Source organism: Pelobates fuscus, chromosome 10 (assembly GCF_036172605.1).
Source record: "Pelobates fuscus isolate aPelFus1 chromosome 10, aPelFus1.pri, whole genome shotgun sequence".
Classification (NCBI taxonomy): Eukaryota; Metazoa; Chordata; class Amphibia; order Anura; family Pelobatidae; genus Pelobates; species Pelobates fuscus.
Window position 1 is genome coordinate 28,469,304 of NC_086326.1, and position 26,838 is coordinate 28,496,141.

General features: G+C 39.7%; 1 protein-coding gene across 1 annotated transcript in view; it reads right to left on the reverse strand.

Annotated features, from left to right (window-relative positions):
* Positions 1 to 952: 952 nt before the first annotated feature.
* Positions 953 to 26,838, reverse strand: part of LOC134575780 (gamma-aminobutyric acid receptor subunit pi-like) — a 52,520-nt gene continuing 26,634 nt past the window's right edge. The window contains exons 4-10 of the mRNA XM_063435187.1: positions 24,974 to 25,041; positions 22,959 to 23,176; positions 19,380 to 19,462; positions 10,857 to 10,994; positions 6,519 to 6,671; positions 2,883 to 3,076; positions 953 to 1,372 (exon numbers count right to left, since the gene is read on the reverse strand). Of these exons, the coding sequence (XP_063291257.1) occupies positions 1,103 to 1,372; positions 2,883 to 3,076; positions 6,519 to 6,671; positions 10,857 to 10,994; positions 19,380 to 19,462; positions 22,959 to 23,176; positions 24,974 to 25,041 (1,124 nt within the window). The 3' untranslated portion in view covers positions 953 to 1,102. The remainder of the gene's footprint in view (positions 1,373 to 2,882; positions 3,077 to 6,518; positions 6,672 to 10,856; positions 10,995 to 19,379; positions 19,463 to 22,958; positions 23,177 to 24,973; positions 25,042 to 26,838) is intronic.

Consider the following 26,838-nt stretch of genomic DNA (forward strand, 5'->3'; position numbering starts at 1 on the left):
TCAAAACAATCAAAAGACATGCAGGAGGCAAATTAGGGACAACTTTTGAAACATTTGTCACATGTGATGGGTGAAGCTTCTGCCACCTAACACTATGGCATTCATAGCACCAACATTATCAAGGGAACATCCAATGATTTATCCAGAGCTTAATCAGAGCCACGTGTCCCTCAACAAAATATTCTTATGCATCTGAGTGTTAAGCAGCTGTAATGCTAATATATAGAGGACAATGAACATGCAATTTTAACTGCAAATTTCCTAGAATTTTCACTTTAACACTAGTTGACCTAAAGTGACATAAATGGAAACCAGCCACCTTGTAGAACCTTATAGATACGGTGCAGCTAAGGATTTCAGTCATGGTGAGTTGTGTTGGTCTATGATACACCTCAAATCTGTGCTCTTAGCTCCATACTCCACTGAACACAACCAAAGTTAGTGAAACGTAATAATTTAAATTGCACAGTCCAGTATATTTCTTACATTCTTGGCAAAACAAATAAAAGCACACCAGTTCCTCCCAAGATGAATTCTGTGTGCAAATTTACTAAAAAAAAAACGTCTATGGGCCAATGGGTAATCTATTTGATGTGATACATTATATGTCTTTATTTATTTTTTTCAAAAATTGTGTCTATTGTTTACATATAATAAAGTATCTGATCATTTTATGAAACACGTACAAAAATCTTTATAACGTAAATTGTAATACGTCTTAATTATCCTGCTATTTTTTCTGTTTCTTTTAGCGTTAGATAATAATTTAGCTCACATTAAGATTTTTATGCAGTGCAAAAAAAATATGAAAAATACCAAAACCATAAATAGTAGAAAATATAAACACCTATTTTGTTGTTTCCAGAACGAAATAATTGTTTAATGTATTTAATATATACAGCATAAAATATAAATTTTACCTAATGTTTTAAGAATATGTTCTGAGCAAATAAATACAGTTTTTAATCTACTAAGAAAGCAACAACAATAGCAAAAAAAAAAAAAAAAGATTATGAAGATTGTTTAACTCTAAAGTATTGTCATACGTTTGCACATAGCCCCAATATATACAAGAGCTGTACGAGTAGGTGAGGTTGGAAATTTAGAAATACAGATAATACACCCAGTACAGTACATTTACCACCATAAATGATAAAGGAAAAGATAGTCTTGAATAATTATCTATATGATGAGGATTTTCAACTCGTAAGCAGTAAAAAATGCATAGGAGTCTCTTCTTGGCTTTAAGAAATGCACTATTGTTCCGTCCATTGTCTTTCTTTTCTCTGTTAGTAACTTGTGTTTGGTTGTTCGCTTCACTGGAGACTGCAACAATGGATCCATTCATATCGATATCACCATCATCCATATCCTTATGTTAAAAGATATAGAAAATTAGAAAGCATTCTTCTTGAGTCAAGACATGTTTTTCATTCATCGATTCAATGAGAAATCACAGTTAAAGCGCATTGGTAAAAGAAAATAGCTTGTATTACTTTATAAAGGATTGCATAATTCCAACATGCAAATATATTGCTTTACTAAATCATTCAATTATATTCCTATACTAACTCTTCAAAAAAAATGTCCCTTGGACCAGTCTTTGCACTAACAGTCCAAGATTTGGGCATTTGCCAAATCTGTTCCAATGAGGATACTGATAAAGTCTGGACTGCTGACATGCCATGAGGACTGGGTTGAGGACATTTAGCCTAGACAAGGCAGCCCAAAAACCCACGCACAATAAACAAGTAAGCATACCCAGTATTTAGGATTTAAGATTTCAAACCCACAATGCTTTGAAATAACCTATTGTCTTACAACACATCTTTTAACAGCAAAGCATGGGATAGTGTCTGAGTGACCCAATACCCAACCACGTACTGTGTAGATTCACCCCCTTGGGATCATTAGCATAATGCCAGGTTTGGGTCAATGCTGGAAATTATCTGACAACATCAAATTAATGGTACTTAATTTTTCTTCCTATAAAAATCAAAGTTATTGTCATTGAACGCATAACTTACAATGCATCTACCAAGAAAATATGATACTTCTTTTTAGACTATACTTTATGAATCCATATTCCCACGTAGGGACGTGGCCCAGGAGTAACTAGTAGGTAGATCTGCATCTTTTAATGAATCACAACTTTCTTGCTCTTTGGTGAACCTATGCTCAGATTGTAGATTTTAAATTGCAAGCTCATTTGGGCAAGGCCCTCTTCATTTACTCTTCCCATATGTTAAACATGTTTTGTTAATCGTTTATCTTGTTTACCTGTTGCACAAAGCTGCAGAATATCTTGGCACCTCATTCATAATTGTAATTTTAATTTCTCCATCATGTGCCAAGAATAGTTGAAACAGTGGCTTAACAACATCTGGAAATACATCTGCTGGCTATAACTATACTAGTAGTTACATTGTAAAAAAATATGTAAATCGTTAGCTATTTTGCTTATGCCTCTTTTTTTTTTTCTCTGTGATGTGAGCATACAGATATATACCCCCATATTGTGTCAGTAAAGGAGATAAGCAAAAAAACAGTTCTTCAAATGCTAATTCCATGAAAACATTCTATAGTTTTCAATTTATGTCGTGACAGTTATCTTCCATAAAGTAAATGTTATCTTTGATAAAGTAGCACTATGGACACAATATCACAGTAGGCAATCTTTTGAATAAAATCTAACAATATATACCTTTTCATACATATACCATTGCAGTAAATACACTAGTTCTATCAAGTGAAAATATAATCATGCTAGTGTGCGAGTGTCTTTGCGAATATGATTTAAAAAAAACAGAGCAGACAGAACACAGGTGACTTTGGACGATAATTAGCAGATAATTAATGTAACTTGATATTTTGTTTTCTACCTGTGTTGAGTTCTTTTGATTTGGTAGACGAAGAGTACAAAAATGGGCAATGGCGTATTCCAAAAGTGCCCCAAATATAAAACTGAAGCAGATTCCTAGGTAAACATCAATTGCCTTTATAAAGCAGTTGGCATTTGGAAGAGATGTCCGCGCGCCCATCATTAGCGTTGTCATGGTGAGCACGGTTGTAACACCTAAGAAAAAACGAATCAATCAATTTTTAGAAAATACTAATGTTGTATTATTACTTTGTCAGGCCAGTGAATATTCCAGTTATAGGCGACTACTGTTTCTATGCACACACATGTGTAGTTACTAAGTTATTTGACTAATTATTTAGATAATTGAAAATGTGCTTTTTTTTTTTTTGTGGTTCTGTTTTCACATAATATAATAATAGCACTTCATTTTTAAATGTTGCCAAAACACTGAACAGGTTAGATTTTATCCATTCTTAATGATCTCTTTTAAAGATAGTCTGTTTCATTGCAAGGAATTATATAGACAAAGATGAACATGTTCATTGATCACTGCTAAGTACTTGCAATGTGTACAGCTTAGAACACAGAATGATATTCACGAGCAATAGAGACTAGAGATGTCCCGAACAGTTCGCCAGGAACTGTTCGCTGGCGAACATAGCTTGTTCGCGGTCGCCGGGGCGGGCGAACATATGCGATGTTTGGTCCGCCCCCTATTCGTCATCATTGAGTAAACTTTGACCCTGTACCTCACAGTCAGCAGACACATTCCAGCCAATCAGCAGCAGACCCTTCCTCCCAGACCCTCCCACCTCCATGACGGATAGGGGGCGGACCGAACATCGCATATTTTCGCCCGCCGTGGCGACCGCGAACAAGCTATGTTCGTAGGCGAACAGTTCCTGGCGAACTGTTCGGGACATCTCTAATAGAGACCTGTTCCACATTTAACATTGCAAGATCTGTACATCAGAAGTGCATTGGATAAATTTGAGACTGAATTATATCTAACAATCCATTGGATCCTATAAGTCAGTTGGAATTAAAAACCACGTAGCGCCTTAAATTTACCAGTGAAAAATAAGTGGTTTGATTTGGTTAGCTTCAGTATATCCAAATACAAAAAGAGAAGTCCTGCGCTAAAGCAGCAAGGACTACAACACACATCAGCCCCAATATGTAGTAAAAACCAAAGAAAAGAAAATGTTACTTGCGCTTTTTCCTTAATCCCTATGTATATTTAGACAAATGGAGGTCATTTAGTTGCTCCAATGGCCATTGGAGGGATGCCCGCCTGCCAACGTCAAGGCAGACCCCCCCTAAGCGGGTCCTAACACTGACCCTTCAGCCTGCTTCCTTGAGCTTCTGGCAAAGATATCTCTAATGAGACAGAAAGGGGTATTTTTTATATACACCCCTTTACTTATTAACCCTTAATAGGGAACACATGGGATGGGTAGCAGCATTGTAACCAGGCTGTGTGATACAAAGTAAATACAAATACAAAAAGAGAAGTCCTGCGCTAAAGCAGCAAGGACTACAACACACATCAGCCCCAATATGTAGTAAAAACCAAAGAAAAGAAAATGTTACTTGCGCTTTTTCCTTAATCCCTATGTATATTTAGACAAATGGAGGTCATTTAGTTGCTCCAATGGCCATTGGAGGGATGCCCGCCTGCCAACGTCAAGGCAGACCCCCCCTAAGCGGGTCCTAACACTGACCCTTCAGCCTGCTTCCTTGAGCTTCTGGCAAAGATATCTCTAATGAGACAGAAAGGGGTATTTTTTATATACACCCCTTTACTTATTAACCCTTAATAGGGAACACATGGGATGGGTAGCAGCATTGTAACCAGGCTGTGTGATACAAAGTAAATACAAATACAAAAAGAGAAGTCCTGCGCTAAAGCAGCAAGGACTACAACACACATCAGCCCCAATATGTAGTAAAAACCAAAGAAAAGAAAATGTTACTTGCGCTTTTTCCTTAATCCCTATGTATATTTAGACAAATGGAGGTCATTTAGTTGCTCCAATGGCCATTGGAGGGATGCCCGCCTGCCAACGTCAAGGCAGACCCCCCCTAAGCGGGTCCTAACACTGACCCTTCAGCCTGCTTCCTTGAGCTTCTGGCAAAGATATCTCTAATGAGACAGAAAGGGGTATTTTTTATATACACCCCTTTACTTATTAACCCTTAATAGGGAACACATGGGATGGGTAGCAGCATTGTAACCAGGCTGTGTGATACAAAGTAAATACAAATACAAAAAGAGAAGTCCTGCGCTAAAGCAGCAAGGACTACAACACACATCAGCCCCAATATGTAGTAAAAACCAAAGAAAAGAAAATGTTACTTGCGCTTTTTCCTTAATCCCTATGTATATTTAGACAAATGGAGGTCATTTAGTTGCTCCAATGGCCATTGGAGGGATGCCCGCCTGCCAACGTCAAGGCAGACCCCCCCTAAGCGGGTCCTAACACTGACCCTTCAGCCTGCTTCCTTGAGCTTCTGGCAAAGATATCTCTAATGAGACAGAAAGGGGTATTTTTTATATACACCCCTTTACTTATTAACCCTTAATAGGGAACACATGGGATGGGTAGCAGCATTGTAACCAGGCTGTGTGATACAAAGTAAATACAAATACAAAAAGAGAAGTCCTGCGCTAAAGCAGCAAGGACTACAACACACATCAGCCCCAATATGTAGTAAAAACCAAAGAAAAGAAAATGTTACTTGCGCTTTTTCCTTAATCCCTATGTATATTTAGACAAATGGAGGTCATTTAGTTGCTCCAATGGCCATTGGAGGGATGCCCGCCTGCCAACGTCAAGGCAGACCCCCCCTAAGCGGGTCTGCCTTGACGTTGGCAGGCGGGCATCCCTCCAATGGCCATTGGAGCAACTAAATGACCTCCATTTGTCTAAATATACATAGGGATTAAGGAAAAAGCGCAAGTAACATTTTCTTTTCTTTGGTTTTTACTACATATTGGGGCTGATGTGTGTTGTAGTCCTTGCTGCTTTAGCGCAGGACTTCTCTTTTTGTATTTGTATTTACTTTGTATCACACAGCCTGGTTACAATGCTGCTACCCATCCCATGTGTTCCCTATTAAGGGTTAATAAGTAAAGGGGTGTATATAAAAAATACCCCTTTCTGTCTCATTAGAGATATCTTTGCCAGAAGCTCAAGGAAGCAGGCTGAAGGGTCAGTGTTAGGACCCGCTTAGGGGGGGTCTGCCTTGACGTTGGCAGGCGGGCATCCCTCCAATGGCCATTGGAGCAACTAAATGACCTCCATTTGTCTAAATATACATAGGGATTAAGGAAAAAGCGCAAGTAACATTTTCTTTTCTTTAGCTTCAGTATATGTTGATTGAATGATTGTGGGGAGACAGTAATCTAAGTAAAAATATAGCGGGGTTGTAAAACAAAGCTCTAGATTTGTGGAACATTAGTTTTATTTCAATCGGGCTATTTAGTTTTTAATCTGTTAAGTTCCTAGGAGTAGTCCCTAAGTTCCTGGTGAGATGTTCCAGCTATATGAATGAACATGGTAGGAATGATCTGGCGTTACGAGCTGTGTCGGAATTCCCCTCAACTCGTAACTCACCTTTTCTTGTATTTACTAACAGGTACCACACTTACCAATACATATTCTAGCAGGTACAGAAGACTGACTGATCCAGAAGGACACCCATGAAAGCACAACCAGCAGAATTGAGGGGACGTATGTTTCCAGTATGAAATACAAAATGTTTCTTTTGAGGTCAAAGTGAAAGATTAACTTTGGATAGCGTCCTGAAAAATATCAAGGATAAGAAAGTAAAATGTATCATTCAAAGCTCCGACCAGTAAATAAAGGGGCAGATTTGTAGATTGCGATTCAATAACAATATATTGGCTTTATATTCGTACATTTTGTAATCTAAATTCAGAACAGTGAAATATATTATGCAAATATTATCTATATCATGCAAATATATTCTACAGCACTTTATAACATTGCAGCAAATAATTGACAGTCAAAATAAAGTTTGCGGATACAAGAGGCTCAAACGAGCATGCAATGTAGGAACAAAAGAAGAAGATTAACACATCAGAAGAGTGGTACAGATGACATTTTATGTGAGCTTTGTAAAATGTGTGTGGAGGTAGAATAGAGTGGAGGATAAGAGTAAAGTGGACTGGAGAGGAACAGGTTATGTGTGGAGGGATTGAGGACTGTTGTAACAAGAGAAGTTACCCATAAAGATGGTAAACTTTATGGGACTTCTTAAAAAATAGGCAGCTATAGGAAAGTAAGATAGGATGAGGTAGGGCATATGGGAGCAATGGTTTAGAAATCATGTAAGGAAAACCTACAACATGAACAGAGGACAACAGAAAGTCACTAGCAAAGAGATCAAGAAGGGATGTATTGGAATTAAAATGGAAATGAATGGGGAATTTTTAAATGGACATTATAGTCACCCAGATCATCTCACTGTCTTTGTCATTTGAACTCTTTAATTTAAAACATGCAGTTTTTCAGAAAGTATAACAGCCACGAGAGGTGCTTTCGCAGTACTGATTGAGTAGAACCTGGTAACATGGCGTGGAAGCCCGATAGGAAAGTATTTCGTATAGGTAAGTTTGAATGTGCGCGCTGCACTCACCATGCATGCCCATTAGGTCCTCAATGCTCATCTGTGAACATTGGATTGGAGATTGAAGGAGGAGGTCATGCCTCCTCCGTGACATTGGGGAAGACATAGCAGTAAGCAGTAGCAAAGGAGCTCTTAGACTGGAAAAAGGTAAAGAAATCTTAAATGTTTTTAAATTTTAATGCACATGGGGGGAGACATGAATAAGAGTAGGGACAAGAACACTGTAGTGTTAGTAAAACAGATTTGTATTCCTTTTAGGGTTAAGATCGATGATGACTTGTCAACTGCAAAATATACCTAGAAGGTATTACAAGATACTGAAATCATCAGTTGAACATACCAAGTAAAGAAATTAATGGACTTTTTCCTGCTTCTACATTCAGCTCTACAACAGAACTAAGAAAAGAGTTGTATTTATTAAGGGTGCCAAAAACGAAATAAACAAAGAGTTAGAGCAACAATCAGTATCTTTCTGTCCATTACAAATTATGTGTAATTTACCGAATGTATTAATCTTAGTCAGTCTGTCCTCAAACCCCTGATTTTATTATCATCATAAATACCTTATGCGTCCTCTCTCTATGGGTCAGGAAAAATAATATAATCTTTAATGTATATAAAAAAAAAATACTCTTGCCATAATAATAAAGCACATACATCTTTTTTTATACACAAAAACGTGGTTCACTGTCATGTAACAAAGAACAGCTAAAAAAATATTATTTCATCTGATTGAGTCTGATGCCTCCATCTAGGCTGCTGTAGGCAATGTAGGAGAACCAGATGCAGGTTATATAAGTCACAATGTACTTTCCCATGAAGAAAATCATGTATGCATCCTGTCTTTTTTGTTGAAAAGTCAGACAGACAGCACAGCACCCCATTAACGACAGATATAATGCACAATGTATTCTGACTGTTTCTGGAATCACACTTCGTGTGGATACAATGTACAATATTGTGATTCCTCCTAGAACCATTGTAACATTGTACAAGATCCTGATTCCTCCTATAATGACCTTATCTCTGGATACAATGTTCAATATCCTAATTCCTTATAGAAACACGCTACCTATTATGCTATAACATTGTACAATATCCTGATTCCTCCTAGAACCACATGTTGTGTGGATACAATGTTCAATATCCTAATTCCTTATAGAAACACGTTACCTATTACACTATAACATTGTACAATATCCTGATTCCTTCTATAATGACCTTATCTCTGGATACAGTGTTCAATATCCTAATTCCTTATAGAAACACGTTACCTATTACACTATAACATTGTACAATATCCTGATTCCTTCTATAATGACCTTATCTCTGGATACAATGTTCAATATCCTAATTCCTTATAGAAACACGTTACCTATTACGCTATAACATTGTACAATATCCTGATTCCTTCTATAATGACCTTATCTCTGGATACAATGTTCAATATCCTAATTCCTTATAGAAACACGTTACCTATTACACTATAACATTGTACAGTATCCTGATTCCTCCTAGAACCACATTTTGAGTGGATACAATGTCCAATTTCACAATTCCCTGAAGAATCATGTTAGCTATTATAACATTCTACAGTATCCTCATTCTTTCTAGAACCACATTATCTGTGGATACAATGTCCAATACCCTAATTCCTTCTAGAACAACATTAGCTTTAATAACATTGTAGAGTATCCTGATTCCTTATAGAACCACTTTATCTGTGAATACAATGTACAGTATCGTGATTCTTCCTAGAACCATGTGAACTGTGGGTACAATACACAATATTCTAACAGCACTAGTCATTGGCACAATGAACACCTGGTTGTATTTGTCTGATCTCATTCAATTTGTGATTTCTATTATTCAAGATAATTATTTTCTAATGTACCCAAATGTATTACATGGAGACTTCCTGGGTGTCCCCTTAATTATAATATAACCGGCACAGGACTAAGTACACACCTCATCAAGACTTCTAACTATTACCTTCGATTTACTGTAGGAGCAGTGTGCAGCAATGTAAAGTTTCCTATCAACTTGCTAAATATGAACACATTGAGGAATATAATGTTGCCTCCTGGCACCCTTACCAGTATTCTGAAGATTGGCATTTATGAGTTCAGTGGTTTAAGTTCAAATCCCCAGAATGGGTGCAACTACTGGACAACTGGTTAAAAATAAACCTTAATTGGAACTGTCACTTATTCCATATAATTAATAAATATGGTTTTAATTAGTATAAATGTACACATCTATCGTGGAATTGGGCGCCTACTCCTCGGCTCCCTGTCAGTCATTGTTATAAATGTTGCCCTTTTCTGCCATTGAACATAGTTAGAGGAAAAAGAGAAAGTAAAACAATGTTTCTGTTTTCCTCCTCATTTGCATAGCATGCCCTTGCTGTGCCAGACAGGATTCAACTGGATTATGTTCTCACTTACTAAAACTGAGCATAGGATGAAAGACAGTTAACACAAGGTCAAGATGATTTTCAGTTTTTTATTCTATAATGTAATTTCCAGAGAAGTGACAGTTCTGGTCTAAGTCATGATTGCTGGCGCATTCCTTGAAGATAGCACATGTAGGCAGTGCTTACTTATCTCGAAGGAATATGTGATAATATCAAAAGACTACTAAGGCCAATACAATGCTTCTGGACTACTGCAGAGGACAAAACACTAAGAATACAATATACTGTTTTAAAAAAAAAAAAAAAAATATATATATATATATATATATATATATATATATATACTTGTCAACTTTGCAAAAAACATATGTTACCAGATTGAAGATTATGGCTCCTAGGCTGTAAATGCAATATTTTCTGGAGTTATGGTTATACCTTAGTTGGAGAACTAATGCCATGACATTTTTATCTACACCACGCAAAGACAATTGAAGGCCTTAAATTGTTTCTAGACCTTCCAGGTGCATAAACTACCCCTTTCAGAAGAAATTGAGTAGATACAATGGTTACTAGAAACAGAAAAGACAGATTCAAATATATTACCAGGAAGTGTCCATGGTCAACACACTAAACAATATATATCTGCCTATCTGAAATTCTCAAAGATTGTAAGCTCGTTTAAACAGGGCCTTCTTCCCCTCTACATATCCCATTTCTATCATTGTAAAGCACTGTCACACTTTGGCGCTATATGAATAATAATAATACAAAACAATACAAAAACAATCAATTCTTTAATCAGAGAGGCACAACAAGAAACGTCAACATGAAATAAAGTGCTAAAGAAAGGTATTCATTCTCTTAGACCACATGTCGAGGAAAACAAGAAGAATCTGTGTTAAAGCAAATTTCCCAACCAACCTGTCTCATATACTGCTTCAGATACAGATGTGTAATGATCTTCAACCGTATATTGTGCCAGGCGTAATGTGTTAAGTCCACGAACTGAATCATTTCCTCTTGTCCAGTAGAACATGACATCGTTGATATTGTACCCCCCTGGAGACAGAGCAAGATAAACATGATAGTAACTGCATTGCATAAATGGATGCATCAGTCCTAGCAAGAATTACAAGATCTATAAAAATAAAGTAAAGCCATTGAAAGTGCTGAACACAGCAGTAGTGATGTACCGAACTGTTCATAAAAGGTCATTTATTTGCCAGAGCTTGACGAACAGTTGGCCTTGGGACATAGGTGGATGTTTTGCTTTACATATGAACCAAGAAGTTATATACAGAACCAAAAAACACTTTTTATCCTCTTCACATAGCTTAAAAAACTGGAACACTGATACATATACATAGGGTAGGTTCTTTGATATTTTCTGTTTCCTTTCTTTTAATAAGCAAAATGTTGACAGTTTTGTGAGAAATTGCATATTTATATTAGTTAAAGGTCAACAGAGATTACTTAAATAACCAATCTAAATGCATTCTTTATTTTCAAAAATCCTATATACAGTTACAGTTTGGAATGATATGGATTTCTGCACAAATTGGTCATAAAATGTGATCTGATCATCATCTAAGTCACAACAATAGACAATCAAAGTCTGCTTAAACTAATACAAAGAATGAAATGTTGCCATATTTTTATTGAACACAACATGTAAACATTCACAGTGCAGGTGGAAAAAGTATGTGAACCCTTGGATTTAATAACTGGTTGAACCTCCTTTGGCAGCAATAACTTCAACCAAACGTTTCCTGTAGTTGCAGATCAGACGTGCACAACGGCCAGGAGTAATTCTTGACCATTCCTCTTTAAAGAACTGTTTCAGTTCAGCAATATTCTTGGGATGTCTGGTGTGAATCGCTTTCTTGAGGTCATGCCACAGCATCTCAATCGGGTTGAGGTCAGGACTCTGACTGGGCCACTTCAGAAGGCGTATTTTCTTCTGTTTAAGCCATTCTGTTGTTGATTTACTTCTATGCTTTGTGTCATTGTCCTGTTGCAAAACCCATCTTCTGTTGAGCTTCAGCTGGTAGACAGATGGCCTAAAGTTCTCCTGCAAAATGTCTTGATAAACTTGGGAATTAATTTTTCCTTCGATGATAGCAATCCGTCCAGGCCCTGACGCAGCAAAGCAGCCCCAAACCATGATGCCCCCACCACCATACTTCACAGTTGGGATGAGGTTTTGATGTTGGTGTGCAGTGCCTCTTTTTTGCCACACATAGTGTTGTGTGTTTCTTCCAAACAACTCAACTTTGGTTTCATCTGTCCACAGAATATTTTGCCATACTGCTGTGGAACATCCAGGTGCTCTTGTGCAAACTGTAAACGTGCAGCAATGTTTTGTTTGGACAGCAGTGGCTTCCTCTATGGTATCCTCCCATGAAATCCATTCTTGTTTAGTGTTTTACGTATTGTAGATTCGCTAACAGGGATGTTAGCATTTGCCAGTGACTTTTGTAAGTCTTTAGCTGACACTCTAGGATTCTTCTTCACCTCATTGAGCAGTCTGCGCTGTGCTCTTGCAGTCATCTTTACAGGACGGCCACTCCTAGGAAGAGTAGCAGCAGTGCTGAACTTTCTCCATTTATAGACAATTTGTCTTACCGTGGACTGATGAACAGCAAGGCTTTTGGAGATACTTTTATAACCCTTTCCAGCTTTATGCAAGTCAACAATTCTTAATCGTAGGTCTTCTGAGAGCTCTTTTGTGAGAGGCATCATTCACATCAGGCAATGCTTCTTGTGAAAAGCAAACCCAGAACTGGTGTGTGTTTTTATAATGCAGGGCAGCTGTAACCAACACCTCCAATCTCATCTCATTGATTGGACTCCAGTTGACTGACATCCCACTCCAATTAGCTCTTGGAGATGTCATTAGTCTAGGGGTTCACATACTTTTTCCACCTGCACTGTGAATGTTTACATGGTGTGTTCAATAAAAACATGGCAAGATTTCATTATTTGTGTGTTATTAGTTTAAGCAGACTGTGATTGTCTATTGTTGTGACTTAGATGATGATCAGATCACATTTTATGACCAATTTGTGCAGAAATCCATATCATTCCAAAGGGTTCACATACTTTTTCTTGCAACTGTAGTTATCTATAAGCCTCACCTAAGACTATATATATATATATATATAAATATATATATATATTTATATATATATATAAATATATATATATATCTACAGTGGTGTACTAAATTGGGGCCGGCGGTCTGCCCTGGGAGCCCTGGCAGGAGGGGAACGAATTGCACAGTGCTTTTCTCCTGCCAGTCACTACATGTAGCATGGCCGAGCAGGCAGACCATGGTAGAGGAGTCTGTTTCCTCTACCCAGTCTGACAGGAAGTGCTTACTGAGAGCAACAAACTGCTGCCTGTCAGAGCAAGTAGAGGAAACAAAGGCTCCTACACCACAGACCGCATGCACACCCATGCTACATATAGGGAGGTGAGGCTGAGCAGGCACAGGGTAGGAGACAAAGAAGGACACAGGAGGAGAGTGTGGAAAAAGAAGGGCACAAAAGGGAAGGTTGCTAAATAAGGGCAAAGAAGGAGCGGGGCAAAAGAAGGGCACAGTTGGAAGGATGCAAAGAAGGGCACAGGAGAAGCTGGGGGAAAAAGGCACACGGAGGATTTGGGAGGCAAAAACAGACACACAGAGAAGATGGGGTGCACAAAGAGAAATACAGAGGGGCTGAGGGAGGACAATGAAACACACTGAAGGGCTTGGGGGGCAAAAAGAGACACACAGGCGGGCTTTGTGGCACAAAGGGACACAGCGGAGATAAGGTTGGACAGAAAGACACACACAGAGAGGCTGTGGGGACGAAGAGACACAAAGAGGGCCACAAAGAGACACACTGGGGGAAGAAAGAGGCCTGCCATCCAGCCACAGATGCCAGCCACAGACATCTGACCAGCCAGACACAGCAGCAAACCTTCAAGCCAGCCTGCCTGCCAACCAGCCACAGCAGCCAACCAGCATGTCAGCTGACCACAGCAGCCAGTCTGTCAGCCAGCTGGCCACAGCAGACTGCTAGCCAGCCACAGCAACCTGCCAGCTGGTCACAGCAGTCAGCCTGCTAGCCAGCCACAGCAGTATACCAGTCACAGCAGTCAGCTTGCCAGCCATATCAGCCAGTCTGCAACAGTAATTCATCTGCCAACTTGGGCTGGGTATCAGAGAGCTATGTTAAATTATTATATTGTGAATGTGGGTCAGAGTGTTAGAGAGACCCCTCTACAGAGTCCATTAGGCTTCATTATATATATATATATATATATATATATATATATATATATATATATATATATATATATATATATATATATATATAATTAGGTTATGGTGGGGAAAAATTGTGATTGAAAACCCCTTCCACCTGAAGTCTGTGGATACTTAATACAATGTTAAACAAAAATCTGCACACCAGTCAAGCCATAAGACTTGCAGCGATGTTGCAACCACAAAGGATTCTGGGTGGGCATATGCAAATTAGTTCAACAAAGAATCACATTTTTGCCTCATTCCATTTTAAACATGGATTCCTATATATATGTATATACTGTATATCATTATGCTCCGCTTGAACTTATACCAGTGAGAACCTTGTCTGTAATTGTGGCTATTTTTGCCTGTATAAAACTGTGTGGTTAGAAGTACGATCACAAATATTTTCCAGATTTTATTTTTTAAGGAAAAGACTGTGCCCCCTTTGATTTTGGGGGTTTCTATGGTGATGGCGATACTACAAGAATAATTAATAGTAACAAAAGAAAACACTTACTCGTTAATATGATAACCACTGAATATAATCTAAAATACATCAGAAAATATCAATATATAAAACAAATATAAAAATTATATATACAAAAAATCTCAATATTAAATATTTTCCAGAATATTATAATTAATATTAAATCATTTGCAATGCCTATCCAAAAATATTAAGGCCCATATATAACAAGTGTACAGTATTCATAAAGCACAGACATTGAGTGGTTTGAGATGACTGGTTTAATTTAGAACTCTGCTTTTACAATCATCTTCTTCTCCCATTTTTTTGTTACATGGACATCCTAATGCCAATGAACATAGTCTACAATTCTCTAAATTCTGTAACTTGGGGCTTACATAAAAAAACATCTCATTGCTCCTTTACTGCCGGTACTAATTAAATGATTAAATGTTAATAAGGAAAACACTAAAATCTACTAGCTGCCCCGTTAAGACTTTTAGAAGCAGCCTTTTTTTTCCTAACGTGAAAACAAATAAAAAGGAATTTCTAATTAGTCGCCATGAATACATATGTAAATATTTGGTTCAAATGCCTTGCAGGTAACTGTAAGGTATGGATATTTAAGGTGCCTATGGTAAAAAAATGTCCCTAAAATGTGTAACCTTTTGAAAATGTATGGGATTGCTCTTCCTTCTGGTATTAAATAGGTTAAGCAAGTTATTTATCCCGGTGAGCCAATTAGCACATCAACATAACAGGTCTTCATAAATTAAATATGGAGCTCCGCAGGTCTCATTCGTAAGTGGTTGCACTCATACATATTGGAGAAGATTTACCAAGCAGAAAATATTTAAAGCATTTATAGTGGAGAAGCACTTTAGCGTTTTTACATGTATTTTTTGGTTTTCTGTTAAGTGTTACAAAGTTATTTGAAATGTAGATTTATTCACTCTTAACATATTGCTGACCTGCAATTTTTGCATGTAGAAATACATGTTTCCTTTTAGAAACCATAAATAACTTTTCCCCCTCAACTTTACGCCTAGATTAATATTATCAGCCAATAATAGAGAGGGGGAGGGTCTCTAGTTTTCCATATTGTCTAAAATGAACAATAACTAAACTTTGTCACTTCAGCCCAGGTAACGAAACAACAGAAGAATGTTTGGGGAGAGTGGAGCTTTTTGTTGAAACATATAGAGGAGGATACTCTCAGAGGTGTTTTATCGATATTTTATTTTAGAGAGCAGTTGGATAAGTAGGGGTAGCTTTACGTAAAAAAAAAAAAAAGAATGCCGAATATAAGTTTGGAAGAGAGAGCAGGAAACAGACTAAAGAGAAAGAGAACAAGGGGAATGATATGATTAATAGGAAAGTAAGGGAAGAGGCTGTGTGGTGGTTAATCCCAATTCTGTGCAATTATCATTACACACAATGCCAGTCATTGGCAGAGGTGTGAATGGTCTGATGCTTTCAATAAATGACCAACAGTCTTGGCTCTGCAGAAGCACGTCCGAAAGACCACCAGTGAGCATCTAAGACCTGCGAGGAGAGGACCATTGCTAAATAGTTTGCCTCATTAAAGGGGAACAAGGCCAGGGTGGTAATGGCATCATAACCACTACCCCGCGTTGTAGTGGTTATGATGATTGGAGTAACTCTCTAAGATTGGTGTAGTCACCTTTGCTTTTTAATTGTCTATATTGAGACAGGGGTTCACAATTATTATTACCATTTATATAGTGCCCACACATTCTGCAGTGTTTTAGAATTATAGGGTATATTAGAGTTAAAGAAGACCCTGCTCAAACAAGCTTACAATCTATGAGGATTTGAGGTATGTATATCATTAGGTGTCTTGCCCAAGGACTCTTACTATTACGATAATTGAAGTATCCCTTTATGATTACTAAACTAAAAACTAAACTAAAAAAGAGACAGTTGTTGGAAATAATTGGATTCATCAGATTTTCCAAGTGGTCCATGCATTGTACAATATATAAATTAGGAGAGTGATTAATCCCAATGAATAACAGGCTGCATGATGTTAATTCCACTGGACTGTAATAACAGACTTTCTAGCTAGCAACTCCAAGCATGCTGTGTTTCGGCTGCAGCCACTGATTTTTGGGAGATCAATAGGTATCTGACAGCCTTGAAAAGATAACTTGGAATTTTAGTATCTGTAATTCTCTCTCCTTTTTAAGAGTAGACAAAACAAAGAAAGTGAAATTTAAAATGATGAAATTAATATCCCTCTTGATGGCTTGCATAGCACTGCAGAATGTCTATACTGCCATTCATTCACTGGTTGGGAGGTTCAGCTGAGCTCACTCAGTCAATAAATTAATCTCTGCACATAGAATATGCATAGAATTTTCATTAGTCAGTTTAAAACTATTGTTCTGGCTAGCTGCAGATCAGCAAAGACGCATTGTGTACAGCTCCATACCAACGCAAGCAAAATACCCGATTTACCGGCGGAGATCGGGCACCTACCTCTCCCAAATCTAGCCCACGGGTAGGAGAAGTACAGATGGGCAAGAAAAACAAAAAACCGAGGCCAGACAAACCTCCTTTCGGCCATGATATTGGCGAACTCCTGCGGAATTCGCAAAAGGCCGCGTGGGAGAAAATGGTGCTGGGGGAAGCTGAGTACTCCGACTCCTCGGAGGATTTCTATCCGGACCTGGGAGAAAGTGTATTGGCAGCCCAGTCCACCGGACACACAACCAAAGCACCCCCAGCAGGGGAACCGGTCACCGCAGCCCTGTTAACAAAAATGTTCACAGAACTCAGGCAGGACTTAGCTGCCAACAGGGTAACCTTTAAAGAGGCTATGGAAAGGGCCAACACAAGGCTTACCTCTCTAGAGACCACTGCAAATGCCCAAGATGCATGACTAACTACTCTGTAACTGAGACTGTCAGACCTCCGCAAACAACAACTCGGCACAGCAGAAAAAGTGGAGGCCTTGGAGGAACACAGACAGAGAAATAACCTAAAGCTCAGAGGGGTGCCCGATGACATTGGGCTTGCCGACCTCCCACACTATGTAAGGCGCCTCATGGCAACGCTACTGCAGCCTAAACAAGCTAAACTTATGAAGCTAGACGGCCTGTTCCGCCTGCCCAAACCGTCAAACGCACCGCCAACCGCCACGGCTGACCTCATTCTGAAATTCCAAACCCACCAAGACAAGACCGCAGTCTTGGCTGCGACCCGAGGGAAAAACCCTCTATTATTTGAGAACTCTCAGTTAACATTGTTTCCCGACCTTACAAGGAGCACACTAAGTTGGCGCAAATCGTTTCAACCGAACCTACAATGCCTGAGATCCAACAATATCCAGTACCGCTGGGGTGCCCTGCGACTCATCACTTTCACCTTCCAAGGGACTGCATACCGGGCAAAGAATCCGCAGGAACTTGACACCTGGCCCTGCTGGGCCTGAACGCCCTGCAAGATGAATCTATGACCACCCTGACCCGGCTAGACCCCACCACAGTACGGGAATTTATACCCAGATCGTCCCGGCGCGCTACACCCGCAGGCAACACAACCTGAGGGAGTTACACAGAAAGGACGATTCTCCATCCCGTAGGATGCCATAGATCCCATAGATGTTTTCACAATTTTTATTTAACCTGCCGTACCCAGCCCAACTAGAATGGGCCACTGTACCACCCCATTTACAGACTCCCTCTTTTATAGTTGAGCCACACACAAAAGGGCCCGCACTAAGCGCGGATCTTAGACGGAGAATCCAATATAACGCTGGCTCCGGTATTCCCCTCGCCCCCCAACCAAGATGGTTCAGTTTACCTACTAATGTGAATCCCCGGAGGGGGCCACCCCTGCTCCCTGGAGCACCTAAGCTAACACTAGATAGCCCGACTTCTGAGTATACCTTATACTTGTGCCCAGGGGGAAGTACTTTTGCTATGTTATTTCGTTGACTGCCATGTTTTTCACACACACAAAAAAAAAAACTCACTCAGCGTGGCACCATGTTCGGAGCGTTGCCATAGTAACCCATGGCAACGCTCTGGCGGCCGCAGGGTGCAGGAAAGTTAGACAGAGAGCAGCTGGAAAAGGCAATAGCCCACATATTGTATTGATCCTTTTTCACATGCTGAGTGACCAAAATAAAGAATAAAAAAAAAAAACTTTTGTTCGGGCCTGGCTGATGGAATTTGCTCAAGGTTGAATTAAAGTAGTTCTGGTACCAACATAAAATGTCTCAGCATGTGTACATACAGGGTTCTTGACCCATGACCACTTCAAAACACTGTTTGGACTAATCCTTTAAAGTGGGATCCTACGTACATCTACTGATGATTCTAAATGTTTGTTTTGTAGCTCTCAAGCTCAATATTTGAAATAGTTTCTTTGTAATGTAATTTTTGAAACAAAGAAAATTAATCTGTAATTGACAAATAACGTTATTATTATGTTTATGTTTCAAAACTTGATCAGTTACTCTTTTAAACAAGGTTCCAGAATAGAATTGCATAATTTAGATAAGATCTTACATTTGCCTTTCATAACACATACAACACAATGAAACTATTGCCTGCAGAATGCAATGATATTCACTTCTTAAGGATTGTGCAAGAAATAAAAGATTATTACAGGGGGAACATCTACTGATAATGGTAATGAGATATTTACTTACAGCTTTCCAGCTGCAAGGTGCAGGTCTGTTTATCCATCGGATACTTTGTTAAATCCATGCTGCATGCAACCGTTGTAGTAATCCTGTAATACATGAATGGTTTTGGTCATTAGCTCCATGTTAGCATCCCATGACATAATCGCATTCAACTAGAAAAATATATCTGCTTGACTTATCAGTGATATGGACTCAGTAACAACATGCAGATACATGCAGTTTTTGGTTTACCTCTAGAAGTTCTGAGAAACTATGGAGAAACATTTTATGAAAGCCAAACACTGAGGTTTAAGTGGACACTGTTCATTCTTACCCAACGCATCAGTAGACCGTTCCTTCAGCCAGAAATGTATTATTACTTATAAAGGCCCCAAAAATCTACAGTGCTGTACAAAAGGCAGACTAACAGACATGTATTTGCAACAAGACACGGACACACAGCAACAGAGGGTGTTGAGGGCCATGCTCAGAATATTATGAACTAGGTTCAGGTTGATTCAGGTTCTAGATCCTGAATTCCTTCCATTCTCTGCTGGCTGCTAGCATCACGGGAAAAAAGGAAGCTTTGGGACATGGTTATACTCTCTAATTTTGGGGATTAAAAAGCCCATTCCATTTTTGGGATTATACAGCTCTCACAGCTTCAGTCATTACTGTTGCCCTAGACCAGTGGCGTTGCTGGGGGGGGCAGAGGGGGCCATGGCCCCCCCTACATCATGCTGTGCCCCCCCTTGGCCCTCCCAAATACCAGCAACCTGCTGGCCATGTGTTTAGATTATATTCCCTCAGGCTGTAACAGTCTGTGACAGCCCGAGGGAATGCAGGAGAGAGAAGCTGGAGCGGTGCTGGGTGCTGTCTGTAGCCGGAGGGAGCACTGACAGGCTCCCCAGCACAGGCCCGCCCCCAAACGAAGCCCCACCTCCCACATATAAGCTCCGCCCTCGCCGTTAAGCAGCAGCCCATGCTGCTGCTGCAAAGGCCAGAAGACAGCTAGGCCAGCAACAGGTAGACTTGATGTGTGTGTGTGTGTGGACTCAGCAGTCTGTGTGTGTGTGTGTGTATGGACTCAGCAGTCTGTGTGTGTGTGTGTGTGTGTGGACTCAGCAGTCTGTGTGTGTGTGTGTGTGTGTCTGGACTCAGCAGTCTGTATGTGTGTGTGTATGGACTCAGCAGTCTGTGTGTGTGTGTGTGTGTGTATGGACTCAGCAGTCTGTGTGTATGTGTGTGTGTGTGTATGGACTCAGCAATCTGTGTGTGTGTGTGTGTGTGTATGAACTTAGCAGTCTGTATGTGTGTGTGTGTGTGTGTGTGTGTGTGTATGGACTCAGCAGTGTGTGTGTGTGTGTGTGTGTATGGACTAGGCAGTCTGTGTGTGTGTGTGTATGGACTCAGCAGTATGTGTGTGTGTGTGTGTGTGTGTATGGACTCAGCAGTCTGTGTCTGTGTGTGTGTGTATGGACTCAGCAGTCTGTGTGTGTGTGTGCATGGACTCAGCAGCAGGGCCGCCATCAGGGCATGACAACCATAACGGTCCTTTCCAGCTGCTCTCTGTAACTTTCCTGCACCCTGCGGCCGCCAGAGCGTTGCCACGGGTTACTATGGCAACGCTCCACACAGCACACATGCCTGTTATGTGAGAGTTAGTCAGAGAGGAGCCGGAAAGGAAGACAATGTGTGCTGCTAGGCCCCCTCTTCAATGTACCGCGGCTGGCTCCCTCCACCATGCCACTGGATCAGCAGGAAATGCGATCTCCCCCCTCCCTGGCACGGTAAGAACCAGGGAGGGGGGAATAAAATTGAAATATACACAAATAAATAAAAAAAATAATATTCCCCTCCCCCTATTTTACACACACACTGAATCCTTACAAGCACACTCTGCACTAAACACACTCTGCACTACATTCACTAAACACACTCTGCACTACATTCACTAAACACACTCTGCACTACACATACACTACATTCACTAAACACACTCTGCACTCACTACAAACACTACATTCACTAAACACACTTTGCTCTACACACACACACTTCATCCTTGTGTGCGGACTCGGGGCTCATCCTTGGGAGCTGTGTTTGGGGCCCTAAAATTTCTGATGGCAGCCCTGTTCAGCAGTCTATGTGTGTGTAAGGACTCAGCAGTCTGTGTGTGTGTCTGTGTGTGTGTATGGACTCAGCAGTCTGTGTGTACGTGTATAAATCAGCCTGTGTGCATTCAGCAACACCTGTGTGCATTCAGTAGTCTGTGTGCATTCAGAAATCTCTGTGTGTGTGTGTGTGTATGTATTCAGTGTACTGTGTGTATGTACTCAGCAGTCTATGAATAATTAAAATGTTTATTCCTGTGAGTTGTTGTGTAGGAAGGGCCCCAGTGCACTGCTTTGCCCGGGGTCCCTTAACGCTGTTAAGATGGTACTGCTTGTGTGTGTCAGTGAGCTTCTATTTAGTGAGCATGTGAGTGTCAGTGAGCTTGTCTTTAGTGAGCTTGTGTGTGTCCCTGAACTTCTTTGCAGTAAGCCTTGTGTTTATACAAGTGAGTTTGTCTGTAGTAAGCTTGTGTGTGAGTCAGAGAGTTTTTTCTGTCAGTAAGCCTATTTGCACATGTCAGTGAGCTTGTGTGCTCACTGTACAATATATACATATTGACTTGTAGAAATGGCATACATTTTTTTCCAGGGCTGCTTTGGATTCTCAGTTTGGCTCTGCCAGCGAGTGCGCTTTACAGCTGAATCATCTGTGTGAGCTGCCGCACACTTTAGCCCTGTTACAGACGTCTGGGAGCTGCTGTTGACAGGTACTAGTAGTCTAGAGATTGGGACATAGGGTATATGCTCAGCTATCTGTATAATAGTATAGTGCTGCTCTCTGTATAATACAGATCTGTGTGTGTATAATATCCCGGGATAGTCAGTGTTCCTGTATAGTCTTGGGATATTATACACAAACAGACCTGTGTTATACAGAAAGCAGCCCTATACAGGGAGCACTGACTGTCCCAATTTATTATACACACAGCCCTGTATTATACAGAGAGCAGCACTATACAGGGAGCACTGACTGTCCCAATTTATTATACACACAACCCTGTATTATACAGAGAGCACTGACTGTCCAGGGATATTATACACAGACAGTAATTGATAGCTGTGCTGCAAAATGTCCTTGGAATTTTTTTTCAAATGTTGGCAACTATGGCACTGTATCAAAGGAAATGTGTTTGTTTTTTTAATAATCCCTGGTGGAAAATAATGAATCCTCCACCAGGGATTCTAAAAAAAACAAAAAAAACACATTTTGTCGGGGGTGGGGCTTAACATGCGGCAGGGACGGGGTCAAACTGCGGCGAGGGCGGGGTTGAATGTGCCCCCCTACTTTTGTCCCTGGCCCACCCTGTGCCCCCCCTAAAAATGAATCCTAGAGACGCCACTGCCCTAGACTAGTACTACCAATAACAAGCAAATATAAAAATTCACTAGAGACAAGCATATATAGGGAGCGAAATGTGACTGAGCTATGTCCAGTGTGAGCAAGCAGTCTTCAACCCATATATATTAAACTAGATGGTAGAATATTTACCTCAGTGCATAAAGTACTGTTCCATTTGGATAAATCCTTATTAGACGATTTTCAACAGTGATATCATGAAGAAATGACTTTTTTGAATCGACAATAAACGTGTCTGGAACCCAAAGCAACTCCACGAGCCGTCCATCTAAACTTAAACTCTTGTTGCCTTCAAAGCAAAGTCTCTCATCGGTCCAGCGCTGCCTCAAAAATATGGTAGCTGTATAATCCTAAAGAAATGCAATATTAGGTACTTTTTCTATTTTATTTAAAAGGAAAGATGTGTTTATATAAATAGCGTTCAAATATGTGTTAAATAATGCTGTATGTGTCGGTTGATAGTCCTTTTAGTTTTCTTAAATAAACGTTAAGCACGGTTACAGGTGAGGAATATATGTACATTTGGAAATAAAAGGCAATACATGTTTTTGTTTCGTATTTTTTATAGAATATAACAGGATACTTTATAGGATTTTGGATTAAGAACAAGAGGTGTTTTTTTTTTGTTTTGTTTTTACCAGCATGTTTAAACTCTTGCTGATAGTTTCAAATATAAGCAACAGGCTAAAGGGACAATGCAGGCACCCAGACCACTTCAGCCCATTGAAGTAGTCTGGGTGCCAACTCCCATCACCCTAACCCTTAACCCTGAACATGTAAGTATTGCAGTTTTTATAAACTGCAATACTTACCTTGCAGGGTTAAGTCCTCCGCTAGTGGCTGTCTACCTGACAGCCACTATAGGGACTTCCGGGTTCTTAGACGACATGTGCATTAGGCCTCCCCCTGCCGGTGGCTGGCGGCAGGGGAGGAGCTGAGCCAAGGACATCAGCCCTGGACCCAGGTAAGTGACTGAAGGGGTTATTAACCCCTTCAGCGCTGTGGGAGAGGGCACTTTAGTTTCCCTTTAAGTAATTATTACATTAGATACTATTTTGACACAGTGCCAGAGTGTTTATACAACTTTGTAAAATATGTAGCTTGTTCTCTATTGTTAAAACTGTTTTTGTTATATAAGCTGAAATTTCATGTTTTCATACCTCATAATTTACATCTCATCCCCACTGATTATTTCCCACAATTCACCAGGTGAATCACATCACTGGGATTGCACAACTTTCAATGTAGCAACCAGGAACATTAGATACTGTCCTGTAACCCACTCATTAAAAAACTCTGTCATCACCAGTCCCACAGGTACTGCCCCTGCTTTAATTTAGCCTCTCATCCAGATTTGTAGTGTACATCATTTTGGTAATACTCTTACATGCCTCAGTTCCTAGCTTTAAAGGATCACTATAGCCACCCAGGCCACTTTATCTGAATGAAGTAGTATGGGTGCAGTGGCCCTGTAGTTTTAGTCCTGCAATTGTTGTAAACATTGTTATTTTGTATATTTCGGGGGGCTCAATAAAACTCTAATGGCTTTCTTCCTGACAGACACTAGAGGAACTTCCACAGTAAAAATCGAGTCAGTCTTGGACAACAAGATAGAAGACATCAGCATGCTTACTAATGAAGAAGGAGATGAAGAGGGCAACTGGAAAGGCAGCGTTTTGAGGTTTGAAACAAGTTACGTAAACTATATTTATTTATTTTTCCACAGAAAAAGAGGTCACTGTACTAGCAGGGAACTTACAGTTGAAAATATATATATATATATATTAGTATTTTCGGGACTATAGATTCTCTTTAATGCAGTGTATATACTTTGAGAACTGTCCATTCATTCCTCAAATCATTTTCCAATAGATAATTAATAAAAGCTCTGAAGATATTAGAGCTATTGGGTACCGCTACATTGCCCAAATTAGAGTCGTCCCTTGTTTGGCAGTCATAAATATTTACTCACCTACCCTGAGCTCACAATCATTCGTCTCATTCCTCCTTCTGAAAGTGTCAAGATAAACCAGCTCCACCAAAGAGTGAAAATTAAACTAACTGGTAGAATTAACCATGCATACTGAGTGAGGATGCAGGATTTGGGAAGGGGACACATCCAGTGTAACGTTGTGATAACAGCTTACCATGTTTATCTCTGATATTGTGTCAATACTGGCAATGTCCAAGCTCATTCCCACCGTCACAGGCCCATCTAAAACAAGACGAGACACACACATCAGAATAAAAGGCTTTGGGTAACAATACATATTAAATATATATTTTTGAGATTTCTTAAAATAAATATATGTTGGCCAAATATATTTAAAGTATGGGCAGATGTATAAATAGGGGCATAAATTCTCGGGATGAAAATAAAATTTTGCCTCTTTATAAATCGCTGGTAAGACCACACCTTGAATATGCTGTGCAATTTTGGGCACCTGTTCTAAAGAAAGATATCATGGCACTAGAAAAAGTCCAGAGACGAGCTACAAAATTGATAAAAGGAATGGAGCATTTTAGTTATGAAGAAAGGTTAAAAAAATTAAATCTGTTTAGTTTGGAAAAATGGCGCCTGAGAAGGGATATGATAACTTTATACAAATATATTCGGGGCCAGTACAAACCTTTATCTGGAAATCTATTCATAATCTATTCATAAACAGGGTTATACATAGGACACCAGGTCACACATTTAGGCTGGAAGAAAGGAGATTTCATCTAAGGCAAAGAAAAGGTTTTTATACAGTAAGAGCAATAAGGATACGGAATTCTCTGCCTGAAGAGGTGGTTTTGTCAGAGTCACTACAGATGTTTAACCCCTTAAGGACACATGACATGTGTGACATGTCATGATTCCCTTTTATTCCAGAAGTATGGTCCTTAAGGGGTTAAACTGCAATTGGATAAATACTTACAAAAACATAACATACAGGGACATAATTTCTAATTAGTGGGGTAACAGCTGCTTGATCCAAGGAGACATCTGACTGCTATTTTGGGGTCAAGAAGGAATTTTTTCCTAGTTTGTGGCAAAATTGGAAGTGCTTCAGACTAGGTTTTTTGCCTTCTTTTGGATCAACAGCAACAACATATGTGAGGAAGCAACAACATATGTGGACGCAAGTCTCTTTTCAACTATGTAACTATGTAACTATGTATATGTTACTAGACTGTTCCCAGGAGTATTCTGAAAATGTCTTCCTATTATGTATTTATTTTGTATTTATATTTTCTCCTCTCCCTTGGTCATCCTATCTGAATTTTGTATGATGTTCCATCTTCTTCTCTGTCCAAAGTTCATCTCTGTCCTCTAGATATCTCTAATCTCATCTATAATCCTTTTATTAAACAATATAACTACCTTCTCTCCTTGCCCTGCCATATGCCCATGCCAAGTTTTCTTCTTAATATTCTCAGCATTAGGATGTCGCGAACATAAAATTTTACGTTCGCAAACGGCGAATGCGAACTTCCGCAAATGTTCGCGAACGGGCGAACCGGGCGAACCGCCATAGACTTCAATGGGCAGGCGAATTTTAAAACCCACAGGGACTCTTTCTGGCCACAATAGTGATGGAAAAGTTGTTTCAAGGGGACTAACACCTGGACTGTGGCATGCCGGAGGTGGATCCATGGCAAAACTCCTATGGAAAATTACATAGTCTGGTTTTAATCCATAAAGGGCATAAATCACCTAACATTCCTAAATTGTTTGGAATAACGTGCTTTAAAACATCAGGTATGATGTTGTATCGATCAGGTAGTGTAAGGGTTACACCCGCTTCCCAGTGACAGACCAAACTCCACAGTTTAACGCACCGCAAACAACCGCAAACAGTCCTTTTGAACAACCGCAAACTCCCCATTTACACAAGGTTGGATACCAAGCTAGCCATGTCCCGTTCCTTGCCTCACTGATGTCATTGAAGGTCTCTTCCTCCACCCAGCCACGTACAACACCAAGGGTCCCCAAAAGGTGACAACAAGCCCCCTGTATTTTTTTTTA